Source organism: Protopterus annectens, chromosome 8.part0, assembly GCF_019279795.1.
Source record: "Protopterus annectens isolate FY-2018-M chromosome 8.part0, PAN1.0, whole genome shotgun sequence".
NCBI lineage: Eukaryota > Metazoa > Chordata > Ceratodontiformes > Protopteridae > Protopterus > Protopterus annectens.
Genome location: NC_056741.1, coordinates 785,629,318 through 785,652,249, shown reverse-complemented (window position 1 = coordinate 785,652,249; position 22,932 = coordinate 785,629,318). Strand labels below are relative to the sequence as shown.

The 22,932-nt window shown below is 43.3% G+C and overlaps 1 protein-coding gene across 1 annotated transcript in view; it reads right to left on the bottom strand.

Annotated features, from left to right (window-relative positions):
* Positions 1-22,932, bottom strand: part of ASPM (assembly factor for spindle microtubules) — a 2,279,206-nt gene that overhangs the window by 1,422,255 nt on the left and 834,019 nt on the right. The window contains exon 15 of the mRNA XM_044080257.1: positions 17,789-17,987. Coding sequence (XP_043936192.1) covers positions 17,789-17,987 — 199 coding nt within the window. The remainder of the gene's footprint in view (positions 1-17,788; positions 17,988-22,932) is intronic.

Genomic DNA, 22,932 nt, shown 5'->3' with positions numbered 1-22,932 from the left:
TCACTTATCTGACGAGCTCAAAAAGGATCCAGCCATCCACAAGCGCGGCAAACTAGATCTGGGGTCATGGAGGGTTAGTAGGGGATTATGGGTGAAGGGAGGAGCTAGGAGCTCGGATCCATTAGCTTGAAACAAGTTGCCGGCTCGGATCCGATATCGGATCCGTAACCCACAGGTTGCTGACAAATGAACATCCTACTTCAGATCTGACAGTTTAAGGTCCTTATAATCAAGGTAGCAGATGTGTAAACCTTTCCCCCCCCCCAACTATCCAGTGCCCTAGAATCTCTGTCAGAGGGGGTAGGGTTTTTTGCAGCGAAGACAACTCCTTTGGGACCCTGTGAAATAATTTCTGGGTCTGCAGCAGGGTTTTTAAAAAGGAATTTATGAGTCAGGAACCCTGTAATATCTGTCAGGCTTAACAGGAGCTGGAGGTAAGGAGTCAGGGGTCAGACTAGATTCCGAAAACACAATCTACAATGTCTAACAGAGGTGGAATGGCTAGAGGCCTGTGTTGATGTAGAAAAGGAAATCCTTGAGCCTCTTTTTAGATTCTGAAAAATCTTGGCTCTCCCAGTGGAAATGCTCCCGCATGGTATGCAAGTTTCCCCCAAAAGAACAGTCCTCTGGAGGAGAAGCTGAAGGTATAGATTTCTTCAGCATCAGAATCCTCATGGGGGGAAGAGAATATTCCTGATCAGAAAAGGAATCAGAAGAAATAGAAACCTGATCTGAAGATTCATAGTCAGTCTCTTGCCTAGGTCTCTTATCAGGAGGGGGAATGGGAACCCCTGATCAAGGTAATCGAGTCTTCGGCCATTTTGAGCATCTGTTTTTTGGGCATAGAGGCCTGTCCATGTGGCTCTTGAGTTCGTTTCTTTGCTTTAGAAGGTGCGTTAGTCTTTGCCTTTGAAGCTGAAGTCGGTTTAATGTAAAGATGTTTAGGTCTGAATACACCCTCAGAAGCCGGTGCCTGCTCAGTGGCTCTGGACCCATATGAGGGAATAGTGTCCGAGGCTCCAATACCTTAAGTTTCCAGCAGCATAGCCGACTCCACGTGTGAATCGGTAGCGGCCTGTGACTTTTAAGTAGCGGACGTTAGGGGCTGCGAAAGCACCTCACTGAGAACCGGCGACTGGCTTAGGGGACGCTTTGTCGTCAGTTTTGGGCCTCGGTTGTTTCTCTCTCTCCTTTTTTTTGCATTTTTTGTGAACTCTCTGGATAATTAAACCGGCGTCCAAAATAGTTTAAAGCAAAATCATACCGACACTTAATAGTGCGTTGTTTAATCTAGCACAAAACCGACAACCAGAAACGTTGTGATCAGGGCCTAGGCAAGGAATACAGTAAGAGTGAAAGTCCTTATGAGGTATTTGCTTTCCACAAGAAATACAATTATTTACTTTTTCTGACATCGGTCTGGAGCAAGAAAAAAGTTTCCCCAACGGGGAAGACTTCAGATCTGAAACTCGAACATGAAAATCTCAGGAGTCGGCCGACCGGCACTTGCGAACTGCTTCTGCTTCGGGCACCGGGCAGCGAGAAAGACTGAAGAAAATGGCATTGGCTGCTTCTTTTATACCCCTGACGACCTGGCGTATGGGAAGGGGCGACGGCAGCCGACTCAGGACCCACGACTTTGGAATTCAGGCCGACTGAGGGCAACCTGCCAGCAGGATTACCCAAATGTAATGACTGCAACAGTGAAACACGAAGAACATCTGAGCTTCATATACCTCAAACCTTGGCCTGTTTAATTCTTCCATAAAATGTCTATTTGTACTTTTTCTTGATTTCCATATTTCTCTGCTTTATACAAACTTTTACAGAATTTTCTAAATATTTCTAATATTTATTTATTATTTTATTTTACATTTGTTGACCGGGTTAGTCCGACTGGATAATATCCGTTTTCAGCGGAGACCCGTGGAGAAAAGCTCCACATTAAACATAAATTTACATACATACAAATTTGGAAATACAATAACATTTTCAATCAAGGTCAAGCAGAGAACACCTCCATAAAAACATAGTTATACATACAGAATAATCACAAGAGAAGATATGTGAGAATCGATACAGTTGAAATATTTAGAGATATAGAGGTAACGATTATAACCTAAGAAGTAACTACATTCCACAGTAATACCCTAGGCCTTTTTGGGGCAGGCAGACCAAGAGGAGTCTGAATCCTGTGAAAGAGCAGAGATGAAGGATTTGGTGGAACTGAGCAGCTCCAATTGTGAATAGCTTGCACTAAGAGAAGAGAGAGAAGCCCTTAGTCAGGAGACTGTAGGGCGTAGGGGACTTTTAGGATTAGTCTGGATTAGCACATGGGCATAGCCAATTAGCACAGAGGCATAGCTAATACCTCTACAGGATCTCTTAGCTTTGTTATATAGGCTCCCTAAGCTTAGCGACATCCCTTTCTACATTCTGTTGACGGAGTCATGCTAAACGTTTTTGTGCTCTAGAGTTATTATAAAAAAAAAAAATAGTTGATTAACAGCAGTCCTTCAAAATTCATGCATATAGGTTCATAGGTTCATACTAGGCTATCTGCCCGAGGGCATTTACAAGCCTAGCCCATCGTTTTGTGGCTTACGCCACCCCTTTAGTATGGGGAACTATACCCATTATTTTGCTGTGCCTCTGTCGAGCAGTGACACAGGTAATCCCTGGGGTATATCTGCGATCTCCCATCCATTGGTCAAGATTTCTCTTGAACAAGGCCAGCGAGGTGCTCTGCCTCACATGTACCGGGATTTTGTTCCACAGCATAGGGAGTCTTTGGGTGATGAATCTATCCCTCCAGCACATCCTATTAATAGCCGTGTCGAGGTTTAAGTCTCCCGCCCTTGTGGCTCTGATGGATCTAGATTTTTTGAGGTGAAGCATATTCATCAAATCTGGGTTTGACATGGCCTTGTATGTTAGGCAAAGGTCACCTCTGAGCAAGCGTGTTTACTGAATAGAGCTGGAGTTCTTTCAGTCGGGCAGCATAGGACAGATTTTGAGACCCTTTATCCTTTTGGTGAGGAACTTTTGTGGCCTCTCCAGCTGCTGCAAGTGTCGGGTCAGATACATTCCGAATGGGGCATTGTACTCAATCATTGGTCTGATGAGTGATGAGTAAAGGGAGACTATGACCTCCCTTGATCTAGATGAGAATCCCTTCATGATAAGGTGGGCAATGTAGAAGGTCTTCCTAACTACTTTAGCTACATGGGTGTCGAATGACAGACTACTATCAACCTGGGTCCCCAGGTCCCTGATAACTTCTTCTGTGCTCAGTGGATTGCCACCTATTTGGTAGCTAGGGGTAACCTTGTTTTTCGAAGGGTATGACTATGCATTTTTTGGCATTTAACTTTAGGCCGTGGCTCTGGCACCACTTATCCATTTCTGTGAGACCCTTCTGAAGGATATCTGTGTCAGATGTGTTTTCTACTATGGCCCAGTTTGCAGTCATCTGCAAACTTTGTCAGCCATAACCCTCCTGTGTTTGCTTGTACTTCGGAAAAGTAGATGCCAAACAAGAGTGGGCCCAGGACTGAGCCCTGTGGGACACCACTTGTGACAGGCTTTGAGTCTGACATGGCGCCAGCAACTCTGACCCTGTGGGTTCTGTCACTCAGCCAGTTTGCAACCCATCTTGTGATGTATGGGTTAACATTTAAGCTGATGAGTTTTTCAATGATACCCGAGTGGGGTATTGTATCGAAGGCCTTAGCCAGATCGAGGTAGGCTGTATGGACTGCCTTTCCCTCATCAATGGCTTTGGTGACTGTTTCGAAAAAGTCAACCTAGTTTAAAAGGCATGATCTGCCTTTGACAAAGCCAAACTGGGTTGGATCCAAAGTCTGCAAATTCCCTATGTCTTTATTTATGAGGTCCATTATGATCCTCTCCATGGCTTTGCAGATAAGGCTTGTCAAGCTAATGGGCGGGTAATTTCCAGGGTCTGAGGAGGCACCGGCTTTGTGGAGAGGGACCACAGTAGCAGTGCCACTCCTGGGTAATGTATCCAGAGGTAAGACTTTGATTAAACAGCTGTCCTAGCTGTGGGTTTAATTCCTCATTGAGTTCGTGGAGCACACAGCCGGGGACACCATCAGGTCCCATGGATGCTGTGTTTTTGCTTTGAAGAGAGCAGTTCTCACTTGGCTGGAGATGTTTGGGGGCTGCACTCGTTGGTATAGATATCTCTCCTTTGGGGAGGGGAGAAGTTTGCACTGAACCTGTCAGCCAGTATGTTGGCAATGTCTGTAGGATCAGTAATCTTCACATCATTTTGAACTAGTTCTGAGCATATCTGGGAGTTTCCTCCTAGGTTTCTAACATAGCTAAAGAAGGCCTTATGATTGTCTTTTGAGTCTTTAGCTATTTTTCTCTCGAAATTTGCTTTGGATGATTTTATGAGAGCTCTTAGTTTTTTACTTATAGTGATCAAGGGTGTCTTACCTTTTAAGGATTTTGCTCTATCTTGTAGTAGCTTCCTCCTTTTGTTGTAGAGTTTGTTTATGGCTGGGGTCCACCAGACTGGACGCTTGCCTTTGGTACAAAGAGTCTTTGTTTTGCTTGGGATTGCCTTATCCATGCAGTCCTGCAGGTGCTGGTAGAAGGCATTTGTAAGTGATTCAGCGGCTTGAGTATTGTTTTCCGCTGGCTCGGCGGCCTTAAAGGAGACCACACTAGTCTTTAGAAGTGTGAAGTCGGCTTTTGAGAAGTTCTTTACTGTAGTCTTTTTTATTTCAGGTGGGGGTGGGATGAGGACCTCCAGCGAGATTAGTTTGTGATCTGATCTCACCAGTGAGGGGTATACTTCCGGTGTTGAACATTGTGCTCCCATGTTCGTGATGATGAGATCAAGTATGTTATCTCCTCTTGTGGGGATGGTGACTAGTTGTTCCATGGCATTTGAGTTTATGAATTCCAGGAACTTTTGGGCTAGGGTGTTTGGGCTTGAGTAGTGTTCCCAGTCTATATTAGGGTAATTGAAGTCACCTAGTATGATGGTGTTTGGTGATACATTTATCCCTCTAGTGTTTTCAGGAAGGCCATGTGAGGTTCCTGAGTTTGTGAGGGTGGCCTGTAACATGCTACAATTTGCAGAGCAGTCTTGCCTATGGTTAATTGCACCTGGATGGTCTCCGATGCATCGTGCGTTGCCACCAGTCTTGAGGTGTGGGTGTCCTTGATGAATATGGATACCCCCCCCTCCTTTCTTGGTATTGTCCGGATTTTGGGGCCGGAACGCATGATATGAGGTAAAACCTGATAGCGCTGGGGTGCTCTCAGGAGCCTTGAACCAGGTTTCTGTCACAGTACAGACATCGATGTTCTCCATACTGAGAAGGGCCTCGGGTGCGTGCATTTTGAGATTTAGACTTCTGGCATTGAGCAGCATTACCCTTAGTTTTTTTCCTTTTTTGTGTTCTAGGGTGGTAGGTTTAGAATTTGAGCCTTGCCTAAGAAAGGCACTATGGGGGTGGCAAGAGCCTTTGCCAATATCCGGAATCCCAGGGGTGACAGGTGCAAGCCATCCCTTGCGAAGCAGCGTGGCTTGTCCAGCATGTCATACCAGGCAGACAGATACTGGATCCCCTTTGAATGACACCAGTGTTTAAGCCAATTGTTAAAGCTGATCATCTTATCTCTGTATTGTGGCATCATTCTTGGTGAAGGTAGGATACTGCTCAAGGTCAGGGTCATACCTGCCTGGGCTACATAATCAGAGAGCTCCTCAATGTCTCTTTTCATGTAGTCCAAGGAGGTACGTCTCAGGTCGTTTACACCAGCGTGGACAATGACTGAGTCATATTTGTACCTGCTGTTGAGAGACCTGAGTGCTTGCGTTATGTGTCGGATTCTAGCGCCCGACAGGCAGCTTACTGTGACCTTCTCCTTACTCAGTCTGGTGAGCGGGACGTCAGTGCGTCTGACTATGGAGTCACCAATGACTAATGTGTCTGGCATTGTGTTTGGCCTTAAGGGCTGTGACTGTTTGACACTCTGACTGTGAGGTCTATGTGTTGCAGGTGTTGTGTTCTGAGGTAGTGGTTGTTTGGGTGTCTGCTTTGGTGGCCTCTGCTGTTTTGGTAGATTTTTGATCAGAGCCTCTGAGTATGTCTTTGTGTGTTTATGTGTATGATTTGAGGTTGTAATGGTACTATGTGAGACTGGGTCTATAGTGTGTGTGGTAACCTTCTCCTCCTGACTGGTCTTGCCAGTCCTATGTTGAGAGAGCTCAGCCTCCAGTTTGGCCGTATAGTTGCATCTCTCGCATGTATTTGTGTTTTGTGGGAGGAGGAGAGGGTTGTCTGTGTACATGAGGCAATTGTAACATTGCCTCAATATTCCCAGGTTCACCAGCTGAGCAGGAGAGGACACTAGCAACTGATCCCTCGACATGCTAGAAGGATAGACAAAAAACTTTAAAAAAGATTCGGGGGGACGTGGGTGACCGAGAAATGGGGGTTGCCTTTTTGGGGTACTATCTATGACAAGAGTGCCGATCAAGGTAATAAGTACTGTAGGAGCAAGTGCTAGGTTTAACAGATAGAGAATAGTCTACTTGGAGTCAAGTAGAGATGATCTTTTAGTTATAGGATACGCTGATTTGATCAGTAGTATAGTTCGAGGAAGGTAGTTTTAAGGGAAAATTTGAAGAGTGGACTTTAGGTAGCCCAAATAGTTTAAACCTGCTTAACCGGCGCTGCCCTAGTGTGCAACAGTGGCAGCTCCGCTATTCAGCAAAGCGTGCTTTATAGCAGGGGACTGGAAAAGACAGGAAATGACCCAACATGGCCAATAAACTACAAGTTACTGCCTTAAACCACTCCTCTGAGGACAAACAGGCAGCTCAGTACTCCCTACTCCCACTAGTGAGTAAAGAAACTACCCCTTGACCAAACAAGGAAAATGGAGAAAACAGGAACCAAGACAAAGCCCAGGGATCAGCAAAATCTGATCACTGGAACAAACTATTAGGAAAGTATGGAAAACAAGAGTATTTTTTGGGGTTTTTTCAAGTTTTTTTTCAGATAGGCAGAAAATACAATAAATGCTGTGTTTTTCGACTAAATGCTATCAAAAGCTAGTACAACACTTGAGTGTATTAGCCTGTTGTTTAACTTTTAAGCAAAACTTAAACAAGCAAGTGCAATAAACAATTCAAGCTATTAAAAACAGTAAAAACAGGTAATAGCAGAATAAAACAGGCAGAAATAGCAATCGAAAGGCTTAAAAGTCGAAAATGCAGAAAAAAATACTTAGAATCTGGAAAGTTTGTCTTTTCTGGTCTCTGCTGCTCTAGGAACTCTGCTGGACACCACGAGGAGCTGTGCTGAGTTCTCTATAGCCAGAAAAGCCCGCCAAAGCGTGCTTTATAGCAGGGGGCTGGAAAAGACAGGAAATGACCCAAAATGGCCAATAAACTACAAGTTACTGCCTTAAACCACTCCTCTGTGGACAAACAGGCAGCTCAGTACTCCCTACTCCCACTAGTGAGTAAAGAAAAGTACAGTTTTGTACCTACCATAAATGTAGATGTCCGAACTGGATAGCATCTGCAGTCATAACAAGTGGGTTGTCCTGTCGTCAGGCAGCCCTGCAGTCGGCCGGATTCCAAAGTCCGGGTCCGGCTTCGGCTGATGTCGCACTCCACCCGACGTCATCTCTGTTGGTCTTCGGGTATAAAAGCATCAGCCGACGCCATTTTCCTCAGTGTTTCTTGCCCCAGATGCCAGTAGCCCTCTTGCAGGCTAAAATTTGGATAGATGCCAATGTTTCCAAATAGATAGAGGTAAACACAACAATAAGCATATATGTACATATATACAAACAAATACACCATAAAGACCCCCAACAGCTAGCTATTAGGAGGGTAAACACCCTAGGAGTACCACAGAGGGAAGGAGGGAGGTAATCCTGACTGCAGATGCTATCCAGTTCGGACATCTACATTTATGGTAGGTACAAAACTGTACTATGTCCTTCATGGATGCATCTGCAGTCATAACAAGTGGGTAGAATACCATAGCCAACTACGGGAGGAGGTTAAAAGTAGATTATGGTGTGTTTAGGATCCCTTGCAGTACAGCAGTGGCAAACCCTGCTCGGGATCTGGAATATAGAGGCAAATTATAATGCTTGGCAAATGTATGCACGGAGGTCCAAGTAGCCGCCTCAATAATGTCTTTGGTTGCCACTCCTCGTAAGAAGGCTGTGGTAGTGGCTGTTGCCCTTGTAGAATGAGGTCTTATGTTCTGTGGAATTGGTTTTCCATGGAAGGAGTAACAGTATCGTATGCAATTTCCTATCCATTTGGAGATTGTCTGTTTGGAAATAGCTTTTCCTTCCCTTCCTGTTGCATAGGCTACAAAAAGTTGGTCAGTCTTTCTGCTATTTTTTGTTCTGTCCAAGTAGTAGCGTAGCTGTCTATGTACATCCAAGGTATGCAGTATTCTTTCCCCTCTGTTTTGTGGGTTGGGAAAGAAGGTAGGTAGGTGGATTGCCTGGTTTAAAGACACTCTGGATACCACCTTGGGCATAAATGTAGGATTAGTCCTCATGGACATCCTATCTTGGTGGAAGATTAGGAAGGGTTGCACTGCCATTAAGGCCTGTAGTTCTGAAACCCTCCTTGCTGAAGTAATTGCCAGTAGGAAAGCAGTTTTCCATGACAGGTGTTGTAGGTCTGCTGTTGCTGCTGGTTCAAAGGGTGATAGTGTCAACTTTTCTAGCACAAAGTTTAAATCCCAAGCTGGTAATGGTGGTTTCCTTGGAGGTTTTACATTCTTGATTCCTCTGAGGAACTGCCTGAGCAAAGGGTGCGAAAAAACAGGTGGATCAAAGCTGTATTCTGCTGAAATAGCTGATGCATGTATCTTGATGGAGGAGTAGGACAGGCCTGAATGAAGAAGTTTGGCCAGATACTCCAGAATGTTAGGCATATCTATGTTTGACACATCTTTTCCTCTTTCCGTACTCCAAATGACAAACCTTTTCCATTTTCCAGCATAATTCCTTCTTGTTGAAGGTCTGCGTGCTTCAAGAATAATGTCTTTAACTCTTTGGGAAAGTTCTGGATTAGCTGCTGCTATGTGAAGTTCCATGCAGTCAGTTGCAGCGTTTTTAGGTTTGGATGTATGATGCTGTAGTTGTTCTGAGTTAACATCAAAGGCATCAGGGTATTGGCCACATATTGTTCCGAGACATGCTCTTCAGTAGTGGGTACCAGTGTTGTCTTGGCCAGTTTGGAGCTATCAGGATTATCCTTGGACGTTCTTCCTTGATTTTTAGTAGTACCTTGTGTATCAAAGGAAGAGGTGGGAATGCATATGCTGTTAGGCCTTTCCAGTTGAAGGAGAGTGAGTCCACTTTCCATGCTAGTGGGTGGAATGTCCTTGTGCAGAATTTTTGAGCTGGTGATTGAGAGGTGATGCGAATAGGTCTATCTGTGGCATTCCCCATTTCTTTGAGATGGTCTTGAAGATGTCCGGGTGCAGCTTCCATTCGTGGGCATCCGTGGTTCTGCTTAATATGTCTGCTAGAGTATTGTCTTTCCCGGTACAAATATTGCCTGTAACTGAATGTTGTAGCTGAGTGCCAGGGTCCACAGCTCCAAGGTCATTCTGCATAGGGGTATGAATGAGTGCCTCCCTGTTTGTTGATGTACCACATGACTGTGGTGTTGTCTGTCCGTATCATCAACTGGCCCTCTTTGAGAAATGGTTTGAACTTTTGGATTGCCAGTTTTACTGCCAGCATTTCTTTTAGATTGATGTGCAGGTGAAGTTGATCCTGTGTCCACAATCCTTGCACGCATTTGTCCAGCATGTGGGCCCCCATCCTAGGTCTGAAGCGCCTGTTGTGATGGTCTGGCTTGGTTGACATCTGCGAAAGGGTAGGCCTGGGTTTGACTGGCATGCCTGAGCCCACCATAGGAACTCCTGTTTTAAGCATGGAATTAGTGGGATTTCTGTTTCTAGACTGTGTCTGTGTTGGGACCATAAATTCTTTAGGTACCACTGTAGTTTCCTCATATGTAGTCTGGCAAATGGGACCAAGATTATGCATGATGCCATGAAGCCCAAGGCCTGCAGAACTTTTCTTGCTGTTAACTTGTTCAGTTTTGTTAGTGCCAAGAAGTAAAGGGAAGTTCTTTTGTTTTTCTGTAGTCAGGAATGCCATTTGTTGTACTGTGTCCAATTCCGCGGCCAAGAATGTCCTTGTTTGGGATGGTATCAGCCTTGACTTTTGTAAATTGACTGTGTATCCCAGTCCTTGTAGCAAGTAAATGACCCTTTGTAAATCTGTTGTCAGCTTGCTTTTGTTGTCCCCTTGTAGCAGGCAGTCGTCCAGGTATGGGTAAATTTGAATTCCCTGTAGTCTGCAATGGGCGATTACTGATGCCAGGCATTTTGTGAATACTCTGGGCAGTAGATAAGCCAAAGGGCAATGCTGAGAATTGATAGTGCTCTGATCCTGCAAGAAATCTGAGGTATCTTCTGCAGATTGGTCGAATGGGGACGTGCAGGTATGCCTCCTTGAGATCTAGAGTTACCAGCCAAGACTCCTTGCCCAGCATGGGAAGAAGTTGCTGTAGGGTCAGCATTTTGAATTTTGGGACAATGATGTATGTATTTAAGGTGGACAGGTCGAGAATTGGTCTCCAACTTTTTTCCTTTCTTGGAACTAGGAATAGTCTGGAATAGAACCCCTTTCCTTGTTCTGCTGTTGGCACTCTTTCCACAGCTCTCATGTTTGCTAACTCCATTATCTGGCGAGAGCCTCTGTTTTTGATTTGGAGGTAGATTTGGCATTCCTCTTTGACTGGTAAAGTGTGGAAGTGAAACCGGTAACCTTGATCTATGGTTTGTAAAATCCACTTGTCTTTTGTTATGTAGTGCCAGTTCTTTGAAAATAAGGTTAACTTTCCGCCTAGAGGAGCTGCTATTTGTTCCCTGGTAGGCGGATTTAGGATCAAGTCACTGTGGTTGTGCTGATGTAGTGGCAGTGGCTGTGTCTGTGCCTCTGTTGTTACCTTGCCACTGTCGCCTCTGTAGGCACCTCCTCTGGATTGATTTCTGCCTCTGGAACGCCTATTCCTGCCCCTTTGAAATTTTGTGGAGTCTGGAAAGGACCAATTTTGGCAGGCCAGTTCCTGCTAAACCTTGGGGTTGAACCTGCAAGAAATCTTTAACAGTTTGAACAGATTTTGCCTTTTCTTCCATTTTCTTCATAACCTGCTGGGCAGGTGTACCAAACAAACTTGTCTTGTCCATAGGAGCATCTAGCAACTTAGCTTTAACATGATCCGGTAAAGCTTGTTCCTTTAGCCATGCATGCCTTCTTATCACTGTGCCTGTCATGGCTGATCTAAATGAAGCCTCCAGTGCATCATAGCCACATTTTAAGGAATGGTTGCTAACCTGTTGTATGTTATTTACCATCTCTAATACATATTTCTTATCAAGAGATTCATCAGTGGTTAGTTTTTAGTTAACTGATCAAGCATAAACTCTTGGTATTGTATCATGTGAAACTGACAGTTTAAAGCTCTAGCTGAAAGAGTAGCTGAAGTGTAGACCTTTTACCCCATCTGTCTAATGACCTTGCTTCCCTTTCAGAAGGAATAGGGTTTTTAGCTGTGGTCGCTGCTACTGCCTTGGGACCCTGGGATATAGTTTCTGGGTCTGCAAGTGGGGCCTTGTAAAGGTGGTGATGAGTATCTGGCACCCTGTAAAATCTGTCTGGTTTGGCAGGGGCTGGGGTAAAGAATCTGGAGCGGAGCAAACATCATTGAAAGCATCATCCACCACAGAGAGAACAGGAGGTATAGCTAAGGGCCTGTGCTGTGGGAGGTGCAGAAAGGTCCTAAGTCTTTTCTGGAGTCTGAAAAATCCTGTTGCTGCCATTGGAACTGTTCTCGCATGGCATGCAAGGTTTCCCAAAGGAGAATTCTTCTGGTGGGAAGCAGCTGGAATGGATTCTTCAGCATCAGAATCTTCAAAATTGGAGAAGGGAGCCTCTGGCTGGTCAGTTATGTCTGATTCATCAGCAGAGTCATCAGAAGACACTGGCTCAGGGGGCTCTGCCCTAGGTCTCTTCTCTGGGGGCTGAGAGGCCCTGTCTGGGTGAGATTGAGATCCTCTAATTAAAGAAATTAAATCTTCTGCCAAAGAAAGCATTTGAGTACTAGAAGAGGGCCTGGATGTGGGGGGTTTAACAGGCACTGTTTTAGTAGTCTTGGCTGCTTTAGCCCTGGCGAAGGCCTTAATGGACATGGCTGCTGGAGGCCTAGCAGCACCACGTGCTGGGGTAGAGGCATCCAAGGGGGTGTCTGATAAGTCAACCACCGTAGTGGGTAAAATTTCTGAGGTCGATTCAAGAGTTGTAGCAGGGGCCTCAGTTGTAAGAATAGGTTCAGCTGTACTTTGATCAGTTTTCTCGGTTTCGCCGAAACCGAGACACTCATGTTTGCTTTACCGTGGTTTCGGCCGAAACCGCGGACCGCGAGTGTCGGTCTTTATCTTTGCGTTTTTGGTAGATTGGGTAGTCGGAGGATCCGACGGCATAATGTACGCAAAATCAGTACCGAAAAACAGTTCTGCAAACTCCGACCGACGCCTAAGCGTTCGTCGGTTGAAAGAGGCACAGGCCGAACAGGCTGCTACGTCGTGGGCTGGGCCTAAACAAGGCAGACAGTAAGAGTGGAAATCTTTATGAGGTATTTGTTTCCCACAGGTTAAACAATTGTTAACTTTTTCTGACATCGGCTGAGGCAAGAAAGAGTCCCCAACGGGGTACTTAGCTTTAGAAGTCTTCGAAGTAGTATTCGGTAGAAGTAATCTCTGGATCCGACCGACCGGCACTTGCGAACAGCTTTTGCTTCGGGCGCCACGCGGCAAGAAAGACTGGGGAAAATGGCGTCGGCTGATGCTTTTATACCCGAAGACCAACAGAGATGACGTCGGGTGGAGTGCGACATCAGCCGAAGCCGGACCCGGACTTTGGAATCCGGCCGACTGCAGGGCTGCCTGACGACAGGACAACCCACTTGTTATGACTGCAGATGCATCCATGAAGGACATCTACCCCTTGACCAAACAAGGAAAATGGAGAAAACAGGAACCAAGACAAAGCCCAGGGATCAGCAAAATCTGATCACTGGAACAAACTATTAGAAAAGTATGGAAAACAAGAGTATTTTTTTTGTTTTTTTCAAGTTTTTTTTTTTCAGATAGGCAGAAAATACAATAAATGCTGTGTTTTTCGACTAAATGCTATCAAAAGCTAGTACACTTGAGTGTATTAGCCTGTTGTTTAACTTTTAAGCAAAACTTAAACAAGCAAGTGCAATAAACAATTCAAGCTATTAAAAACAGTAAAAACAGGTAATAGCAGAATAAAACAGGCAGAAATAGCAATCGAAAGGCTTAAAAAGTCGAAAATGCAGAAAAAAATACTTAGAATCTGGAAAGTTTGTCTTTTCTGGTCTCTGCTGCTCTAGGAACTCTGCTGGACACCACGAGGAGCTGTGCTGAGTTCTCTATAGCCAGAAAAGCCCACCAAAGCGTGCTTTATAGCAGGGGGCTGGAAAAGACAGGAAATGACCCAAAATGGCCAATAAACTACAAGTTACTGCCTTAAACCACAATTATCAAGGTAATACCTTATTTTCTATTTAGCATTCTGCAGTTGCTCTTTTTGTTGTGCAAGAGTCCCACTATACTGCAATACTTTTACACAGGTCAGCCCCTCTAAATAATTATTTCTTAACCATATCTCCCATTCTTTTATTTCTGTCCTATTTTTAATTTCCATTTTAGTTTTATCCCTCTCCCTAGCTATAATTTTCAGAAGAATTTTATATCTTCTCTAATACCTCCTGAATAATTTCCACTACCCATTCTTTAAATTACTCTCCTTTCAACAGATAGGTAGGAAATGGTCAGGGTCTCCATTTTTATTTCATTACCCTGTGTTTTTATTTTAGTTATTGCTGGTGCATGATCTGAAATAGTTATTGAAAGTGTATCAAGACCGTCAATTAAATGCACATGTTCCTCTGAAATGTAAATTCTGTCTAGCCTAGCCCAGTTTTTGTATCTTGGGGGAATAATATGTAAATTCACTAACTCCTAATACTAAATTCACATTTTCCATGCAAAATATTTTGACAAATTTCTTCAAAGATCTACTCTCCTTTGTTATACTTTCCCTTCTGGGCTCCCCAGACACATCTTCACTGTTGCAAATCAAATTCCAGTCCTTACCTAGAAGCAATATTCCTTACTAGCAGATTTCTCCCAGAATTTTCTTAAGGTCCATGATAGCAGTTTTAGGTGGAATGTAAATATATGCCACTGTAATACTCCCCCCTTGCCAGTAGCCTCCTAGTACCACACATCTCCCATTATTATCTTTTTTATCTTCTTCTATCACTATTGGAACTCCTCTTGCAATTAATGTAAGTACTCATCTTTTCCTCTGTCCGAAGTATTCCACTGAATAGCCATCCTGAAAACCTTTATCATATTCACATGTTCGGTTCTTCCCAAGTGTCTCTCATGTAGCATAGCTATTTGCACTATACAGTTTTTAATACAGCTCACTACTCCTCCTTTGCATCTGTGAGACCACTGACATTTAAAGACGTTAAAGAAACCATCACTGTATCAAAAGGTGGGAATAATAACTTTTTACTTGTAACACCTTTTTAGTTAAATGTCTAGTTCCAGCTTTTGTGTTACACACATACACTGATTGGCAGGTTGAAGTTGTTTCTGGTCATATCCATTTGACCCTATGTCACATTACAAAACTTATTTTTTTGAAAACCTTCAAACATGCTCCCAATACCCCCACTAAAACCTATTAGCTTAGTACTAACATATAAAACTATGTGCATTTCCAAATAGTGAAGGTTTACCCTCTTATTAGGAATAAATGTCCACAACTGACACCCATACTCTCAGACTTGAGTAAACCTAAAATACAGGTTTATCCATACTAAGATGCATTGTGCAACCTATGCTTCAATTAAGTGCTGTCTGGTCTTGTCTTACCTTTACAGCTCTCCCAGCTGGGAAAACATCTGAATGCTCTCAGAGAACTATCTCCTAGCCAATTTTCTCTTTTTTTCTGTCCAATTTCTCTTTATCAGATTGTAGCCAATTTCTCTATCAGATTATCTCCAAGAAGACATGAGGACCAGATACAGAACTGCTAGTGGGTACTATGCAGACATTTATTTGCTAGGAAAAAAAGGCTTATAATATTAAATATTATTTTTCATTTACTTGCTTTCTGTTAAAATGTGTTACTAGATCAAGCCAAGGAGCTTAATCTAGTCATTCCCCCATCCAAGAATGAAAAAAGAGCATTCAATTTTTGTCATGCTCTTGTAACCAGACTTAACATCGCACTGCATACATTTCTTAAAACTGAACTAGGAAAAAGAGAGAAGGGAGAAAGAAAAAAAGGAGCACCCATTTACAATAGTATCCCCATTACACTTAAAAATAACTGAGAAAACTTTACTTTACAGCATGAAAAGAAACTCACTATAAAAATAGCACCAGTAAAAACACATTTTGTTTTACTTACAGTTAACTTTCTCCCACCTCTTCCCCTCCCCTAAGTATTTCTCCAAACATCAAGTGACATGAAGTAGGGCAGAGTACCCCAAAAATCCAAAACCCCCCAAAAAGTCCAACAATTCCAGATATTCTTGTTCTGTCATATTTCACAAATATTAATGCTTTTTAATCCCACATTTATCAATTTCCAAGTTACTGATTTTATTCCTGTTCATCTCCATCTCCCAAAATCCTGTCCCTGTTTCAATTCCAATGTACTTTTTATTCTTCTAATCACCTCTTATGCTCCCCTTCCTTCTTTGCAGACTTTTATGTTCAAACACTGGAAAAGTTTTCACAGACACAGTCTCTCTGTGGTCTTTATTACCAGAAGAACAACAATCAATCCCATTCTGTTTCACAGCTCACTTTGTTTTGGACAAACTTCTGTATTTCCTCCTTAGCATGTATTGCATCAAAAATTGATTTTGTTCCTCCAGGGAAGAATAATTTGAAGACAGCTGGGTACAGCAGTTTGAATCTCATGCCTGCTTCCCGACATTCCCTGAACAGTAGAATAAATCAACTCCTCTTCTGCCTGGTGTACAATGAGTAATCATTCTTACACACACACATAAAAAGCCGTCCCCCACTTTTAGTACTTTGTCCTTTTGCCCCAGTTTTACCAGAATCAACTTCTCCTGGTAGGGTTGCATCTTTACTATTAAAGGTCTAGGTGCTTTCTCGTATCCAGGTTAGAGCATACACACGATGTGTTCTTTCAATTAAACTCCTGCTGTGGAATACTAGTCCAGTTACTTATTTGTGCTTTCATAAAAGTAATACGGTCCATCCTTCCAGCTTCTCTGGTACAGCTGAAAATATCAGGTTTTTCCTATGTGCTCTGACCTCTAATTCTATTATTTTTCAAAACATCTCTTCTTGAGTAGTTTTGTATTTCAGCCAGCAGTTTCTACATTTCAGCCTCTGATTTTTGCAGTTTTATCACCTCATCTAAATATCTGTTTAAAGCTTCCTCCATTTTTTGCCAGGCTTTTGTCTAAGTTGATATAATCCATCAATGTTCCATTTATTTTAACCAGATCTACATGCAATTGTCTTATTCCTCTAGGTTACTGGAAGTCATGTCTGGAGGTTGCACTCCTTTCTGATGAAAAGCTGCAGAACGTTTCCCAGTCAGTGTTTTTCCTCCTTGATCATAGCCGATTTTCTTTCAGGTCCTCTGGATTTCTTTTTTCCAGAAACCCAGGTAGTGCAGTTACTAGCCAGTTACTGAAATTTACTCAGACACAAAAGTACACTGGTCTTCTCTGCTGAGTTTCTGTTTTCACACAGGGAGAGCCAGAATTAAGCTTTTACTCAATGTGCAGGCACCTTGGAAGACCTGACTATGTCTAGATTACACAAATGCGCTAAACCTGATTACTTGCTTTTTAAACATTTAAATTCTCTGGGTAAAAGACAAACTTCTTGCTGGTTTGCCATTGGATACTGCATTATATTTCCCACTGAAAGTGGTTATTGGTTTGTTACACCAAGATTGCTTCATCATTTGGTTTGAGAACAATGAAATTCCATCTGTAGTTCTGTGCAGCATCATTCTCAGTCCTGCTCCTCAATTTTTGCTCACTTTTTCTGGTTATCAATACCTGTAACCATCTTTATAGAATGGCTGCTCTAGCACTAAGAAATGTCATTCATTTAATCTAGGATATCTGCTTTATTCAGTTCAAGGTCATGCTGGAGATGCCCATACCCCAGTACCCAGGGACTGTAAGGCAAAGATTTAATTCAGGAAGAGACATCAAGTTTATAGCAGAAGAGAGATGCACTGCACACACAATTTCTGACAACCCAGAGACTCACTTGTTTCACTTGTTTACTTAAGGCATGTATTTGGCATGTGAGTGGAAATCAAAGCACTTAAAACTGATACAGATAAGAAAGGATATGCTGACTCTTTTTGTATAAAATGTGAACTGAGTCACAAAACCAGGCACTTTGATGCAGCAGCCCTAACTGCTGTACCACTACAAAATATGTGGAGGTACAAGCCCAAAAATTCAACACAACTTAGGATGCATGCTCAAATCCTAAACTCCAATGCTCAATTATAAAGTTACTAAACTCACAATATGATATGTACATTTATAACTACATCCTAGAAACACACTTACTTTGGTCAAACTCCAGCCAGGTGTCCAAAGAACTATCTGATGCACTTGAGTTCAAACCCACTGAGCCACGATGATTACACTCAACTGTCTGAGTGGTTCGTTGGTGAATATCTTCAAAACCCAGGTAGGAAGGCTGATAATGATGAATAAGGTAACAAAAGACTCTCCCATCTGAAAAGGGCACAGTAAAATTTTCGACCTGACATAGAAAGAAAAAAAATCCATTAAAACAATCCTCTACCACAAAATTGTGCAAGTAGTACAGTTGTGCAAGTTCCACTTATCAGTAAAAATAGATGTATGTAGAGCACACTGCCTTACTAGCATATGGGTAGTAGTGCCCTGCTAATACAACCCTGTGAAAAAAAATGGACAAAGTCATAAATAATGCAGGGACAATGAACCAAAGATAGGATCACTTTATTTTTCAATATTGCTCTTACAAGCTTAGAAAAAAGAGTTATGTACTTATCATAAATGGGCATCTGTGCTATCCAGTGTCATTACTCCTCACAGATGGGTCTAGGATCTGACCTCTAATCCAAGTCGGCTACTTATCAGACAGATCTAGAACTCAAACTCCTCCCCTTCCTATAATCCCCTGCTATCTAACCCTCCGATCGAGTTTGCTAAATTCGCTGAAATGCAGAGACATCTGAAAACAGAAGTCAAAAACTTCTCGTCAGAGCCAACCCACTTCAGCCTCACCAAACATACCAGAAGGAAGGGGAAAGGAGGGCAAGAATGTGAGGAATAATGGCAATGGATAGCACAGATACCAAGTTTTGGTAAGTACATAACTATCTGATGCTAGCCGTGTCATTATTCCTTTATGACTTTATGACCCTTTCTGTTTTAGGAGAAAGCCATGAAAAATTGGTCTGAACTCCTAAATTCCTCAGTCCTTTTCAAATAAAAATACAACTGTCTCTGGGCATCTAAACAATGCAAGATGTAGTCTCCTTGATTAGAGTAATTAGGGAAGAAAACTGGAAGTTAATCGACTGACTGAAATTTGCTTCAGAGGTCACTTTGGGGAGAAAGGAAGGATTTGTTCTAAGAGACACCCTATCCTTGTAAAAAATCAATCTGTGGCTTAATGCACAGAGCCTGTAGTTCCGAGACCCTCTTGGCAGAAGTAATGGCCATTAAGAAGGCCATCTTCCAGGACAGGAAGTTAATGTTGCATGGACTAGCAGGTTCAAATGGCTTTTGGGTTAGAGACTGCAGCACCAAGGTGAAATCCCACGGAGGTGATGGATCCTTAATAGGAGGCTAAAGAAGGAAACTCCTTTCATAAAGGCTTTGCACAACTTGGAAGAAAAGGTAGGCTTATCGCGGACATGGAAATTAGAAACGGCAGGCAACTGGAGCCTAACAGTAGAGAAAATTGCCTCATCCTGAATTGGCTGAAAAGGGTTCTAGATTCAGTCGCCTGGCCCAAAAGGTAAACCTTTCCCACTTACTGGAATACACTTTCTCCATAGATGGTTTTTGCGAAGCCAAAAAAGTAGTTACGTCTTAGCACAATGTTCCATCTGTGGGTTCGGTTCTGAATCTCTGAATTGACTCGGCCATATCTTCCAGCTCATGCTCTCCAAACTATCAAGCCAGGCACTACCCATAACGATTCTCTCTGAAGTTACCTCAGATCTCGTTTGCCACTTCAAAGACCAAATGTGTTAGATTTCTTCTCTCGAGTCTTGGCTAGAACAGTGAGTTATTTTCTAATTTTTTGGATCCACCTTTTTAAAAATCCTTGTCTAATTCCTTTTTCACTATCTACCACCTCCTCTTATCCCTAACATAACTGTTCATTCTTTCCCTTTCCCATCTCCTGCCATCAGTAGAACTTAATTACCATTGTTGCTAATTTTTTCCTACCGATTCTTACTTCTTCATTACCTTTACAGGTACTCGAAAATACCATTGTTAGGATCTCATCTTCATTTAGTTATTTAAAAAAAATCCTTTAACTTTCTTTTCCCTTGTGACTGCTTGACAGTTGCTTATTTCCATTATTATGGAGGATGAAGAAAAGCAACAACCTTCCCCTGTTAAATCTGTTAAAGGCACCTCAAGGTTTAAAAGATGCCAGAAATGTGAGGGCAATATGCTTAATTCTGATAGTCACACTTTACATGCATATTGTCTGGGAAAGATTCATCTGCAGCAAAATTGTTCGATCTGTCATGGGTTCTCTACGCGAACCCTGACTGAAAGGAAAAGCAAATTACTATTGAATGGATTACATAAAACAGGATTTGATGAGGCCTTATCCAAGTCCAGAATTGAAGATAGCACTTCCTCATCTTCTTCATCTGTTTCGAAGAAAAGGCCTTCTTCAGTTCCAAGGTTCTTGGAACAGTAAAAAAATGTCTAAGTCATCCTCGGTACCAAAGAGTTCCTCAGCACCGGAGGATTTATCTGGTTCCAGACCTAAAATGCTTCCGGAATCAGAAAAAACATCTTCTGTACCAACAGATTCTTCGGTGCCGAAATCATTACAGCTGCCAAGGACGGAATACTTTCCTTCCACTGACCCCTTAAAAGACAGGCAATCAAGCCCCTTCGCAGATGTGAGACCCCTTAAATCATCTTCCTCATTTTCTATTCATTCTACTAAGAGTCTTTCTTAGGCTGATATATTGAGACTGGTAGATCAGCTCCTGATAGCCAGCGGATTAACCTCGTTTCCTAGCAATGCTGGCCTTGGAATTAGTCTAGCTACAACTCCTCCATAACCTCCTCCTCAAACTCCTATCGAGACTTTGTAGCCCTCTGTTCCGACTTTCCAATCTTCCACTGTCTCGGTTCTGGTAGCATCCTCTTCTCCGGTTCTGAGAGTTGTCTTGAGTTCCTCTGAGTTTTCGGCACCAGAGGTCTCCCGGGGTCATGATTCTCTGGTTGGGTCCGAGGGGCTTGGATCGATTAAGTTTCCTTCAGAACCATCCATGCGGCTTGGTACCTCGGCCTTTCTAGGACTGACCTGGGCTTCTGTTAAAGAGGCTGCCTCCTCGGTGCAGGGTGTGACCCCGGTTTCGAAGAAGCCTATTTTGGTTCCGGGCTCCATCCCTCTATGATGGGCAACCTTTTGTGTAAAGGAGAAGGCATTGCCCATTGCAGACTCTCAGTCTTTGCCATCCCTGTTGGGACAGATTTCTGCTTCCCCTCGGCCTGAGCTACCATCAGTTTCATCACCTGGACAGAGAACACAGAAGTCCTACGAGACTGCCATTTTAGTGGTCTCCTCTTCAGATACTTCCCTGGATCATCTCCCCATGGAAGTCCCTGTGAAGAGGAAGTGCAAGAGGAAGCACCTAGACTCCCCGGAAGAGTCCTTCACTGAAGATGCTGATTTTGATGAGGGGGAAGGTTCCCTAGGACACCCTCTGATGTTTCCTTCGGGGGCATCCTAAAACAGAGGGGTGGCTGGTCCTCTATTCAACCTTCTTCACAGGAAATCAGTACACCTGGAGGCATTTCATGCCCAGCCCTCTACTTCTTGGATTTCTCTGCCTGCTGATGATCTTATTAAATTGATTGCTCAGCGGGTGTGGCAGATGTCTCATACCATAGGACCTTTCCGCAAGAGACCTGACCGTATATTATCGGCCCCTAAGGATGAGCCACATTGGTCTAAAGGGATTTCTGTTGACGCCATGGTGATAGCGGCCAGCACCAAAAAGGAACTCGCTGAAGAGAGTCTGACTATCCATCCTCCTAACAAGGAGTCTAAGACTATGGATAGATTTTGGGAAGCATGTTTATGCTTTAACTACCTTCACTCTAAGGTCCATGAATTATATGGTGCACATTACCAGATTAAAGAGAGATTTGATCAAAGAGCTTTCAAATACTCTCTCAGAAGCAGTAGATGAAGGGGTGCGTGACAAAGTTACCTCTCAGCTTGCAACCCTTGATACTATCTCCAATTCGTCCATGAGGCTCATTGCCCACGCAGCTGAAGGGACTACTAGAGCACCAGGTTCAGGCATAGCCATTACAAGGCAGTCCTGGATGCGCTTGTGTGACTTTGCGGAGCCATTTAAAGTGTCATTTGTCAATGCTCCCTTTGACGGATCGACTGTTTTTGGTCCCAAGGTAAGAGACAATCTAGCTAGATGTGAGAAAGATGGCAAGACCCTGCTGCCGTAGCCATACATTTATCCAATCCTCAGAGACCGTATTCTAGAAATCAAAGAAGTGGGAGACTGGTTTAAAAAAATCCAAAGGCCTTTCCAGACTCATGAGGCAAAGATTTCCTCCGGGCCAGAGAGAGAAACAATGGAAGATGCCATCCTAGGGGCAGAAATGGACTGCAGAATCAGGGATCCAGAGAATCTCTCTGGAGCTTCCTATCAGCATCCCTGAACCGGAGGGCCGGATTGCTTTCCTCTGGAGGCAGTCGGGAGACGCTTATCCCTGTATCAAACTGTCTGGCAATTGATAACTTTGGACAAATGGGTGCAGGGAATAATATTCAGAAGTTAGGAAATTCCACTTGTTACGAGTCCAACATCCCAAAAAAGACTCCCAAATGATCCACCCAATCAAAGAGAGGCAGCAGCCTTAGAAATTCAAAAACTGCTCAACAATAGAGTCATCCAAAAACAGTCCCACCAGACAGGATCCGGGGTTTACTCAAGATTCTTTTTAGTGCCTAAAAAACAGGGAACTGGAGACCCATTTTGGATCTCAGCCAGTTCAACAAGGCAGTTCACCAAACCAAATTCCGGATGGTCTTGATTCAATCGATACTTCCTTTCTTGGAAAAAGACAATTGGATATGCTCTATAGACCTCCAAGACGCTTATTAACACATAAAAATGGAAAAAAGCTCAAAGAGGTTTCTGTGCTTCAGGATAGGAGCCAGTCATTTCCAGTTCAGAGCATTGCCCTTTGGTCTCACCACAGCCCCCAGAGTGTTCAACAAATGCATGGCAGTGGTTGCTGCTCACATCAGATGGCAAGGTTTCCTCACTGGGGAAGGAAGCCTGGACCAAATCAGAATTACTGGAACTGGGGAAACCATGTAGTTAGACGAGGAGTCCAGAGATTGGGAAGTGTAAGCCCCCAGGGGTAGGAGAAAAGATCTGGAATGGAATCCAGTATCCAAGGGGGATAACTTCAGATGAGACCTT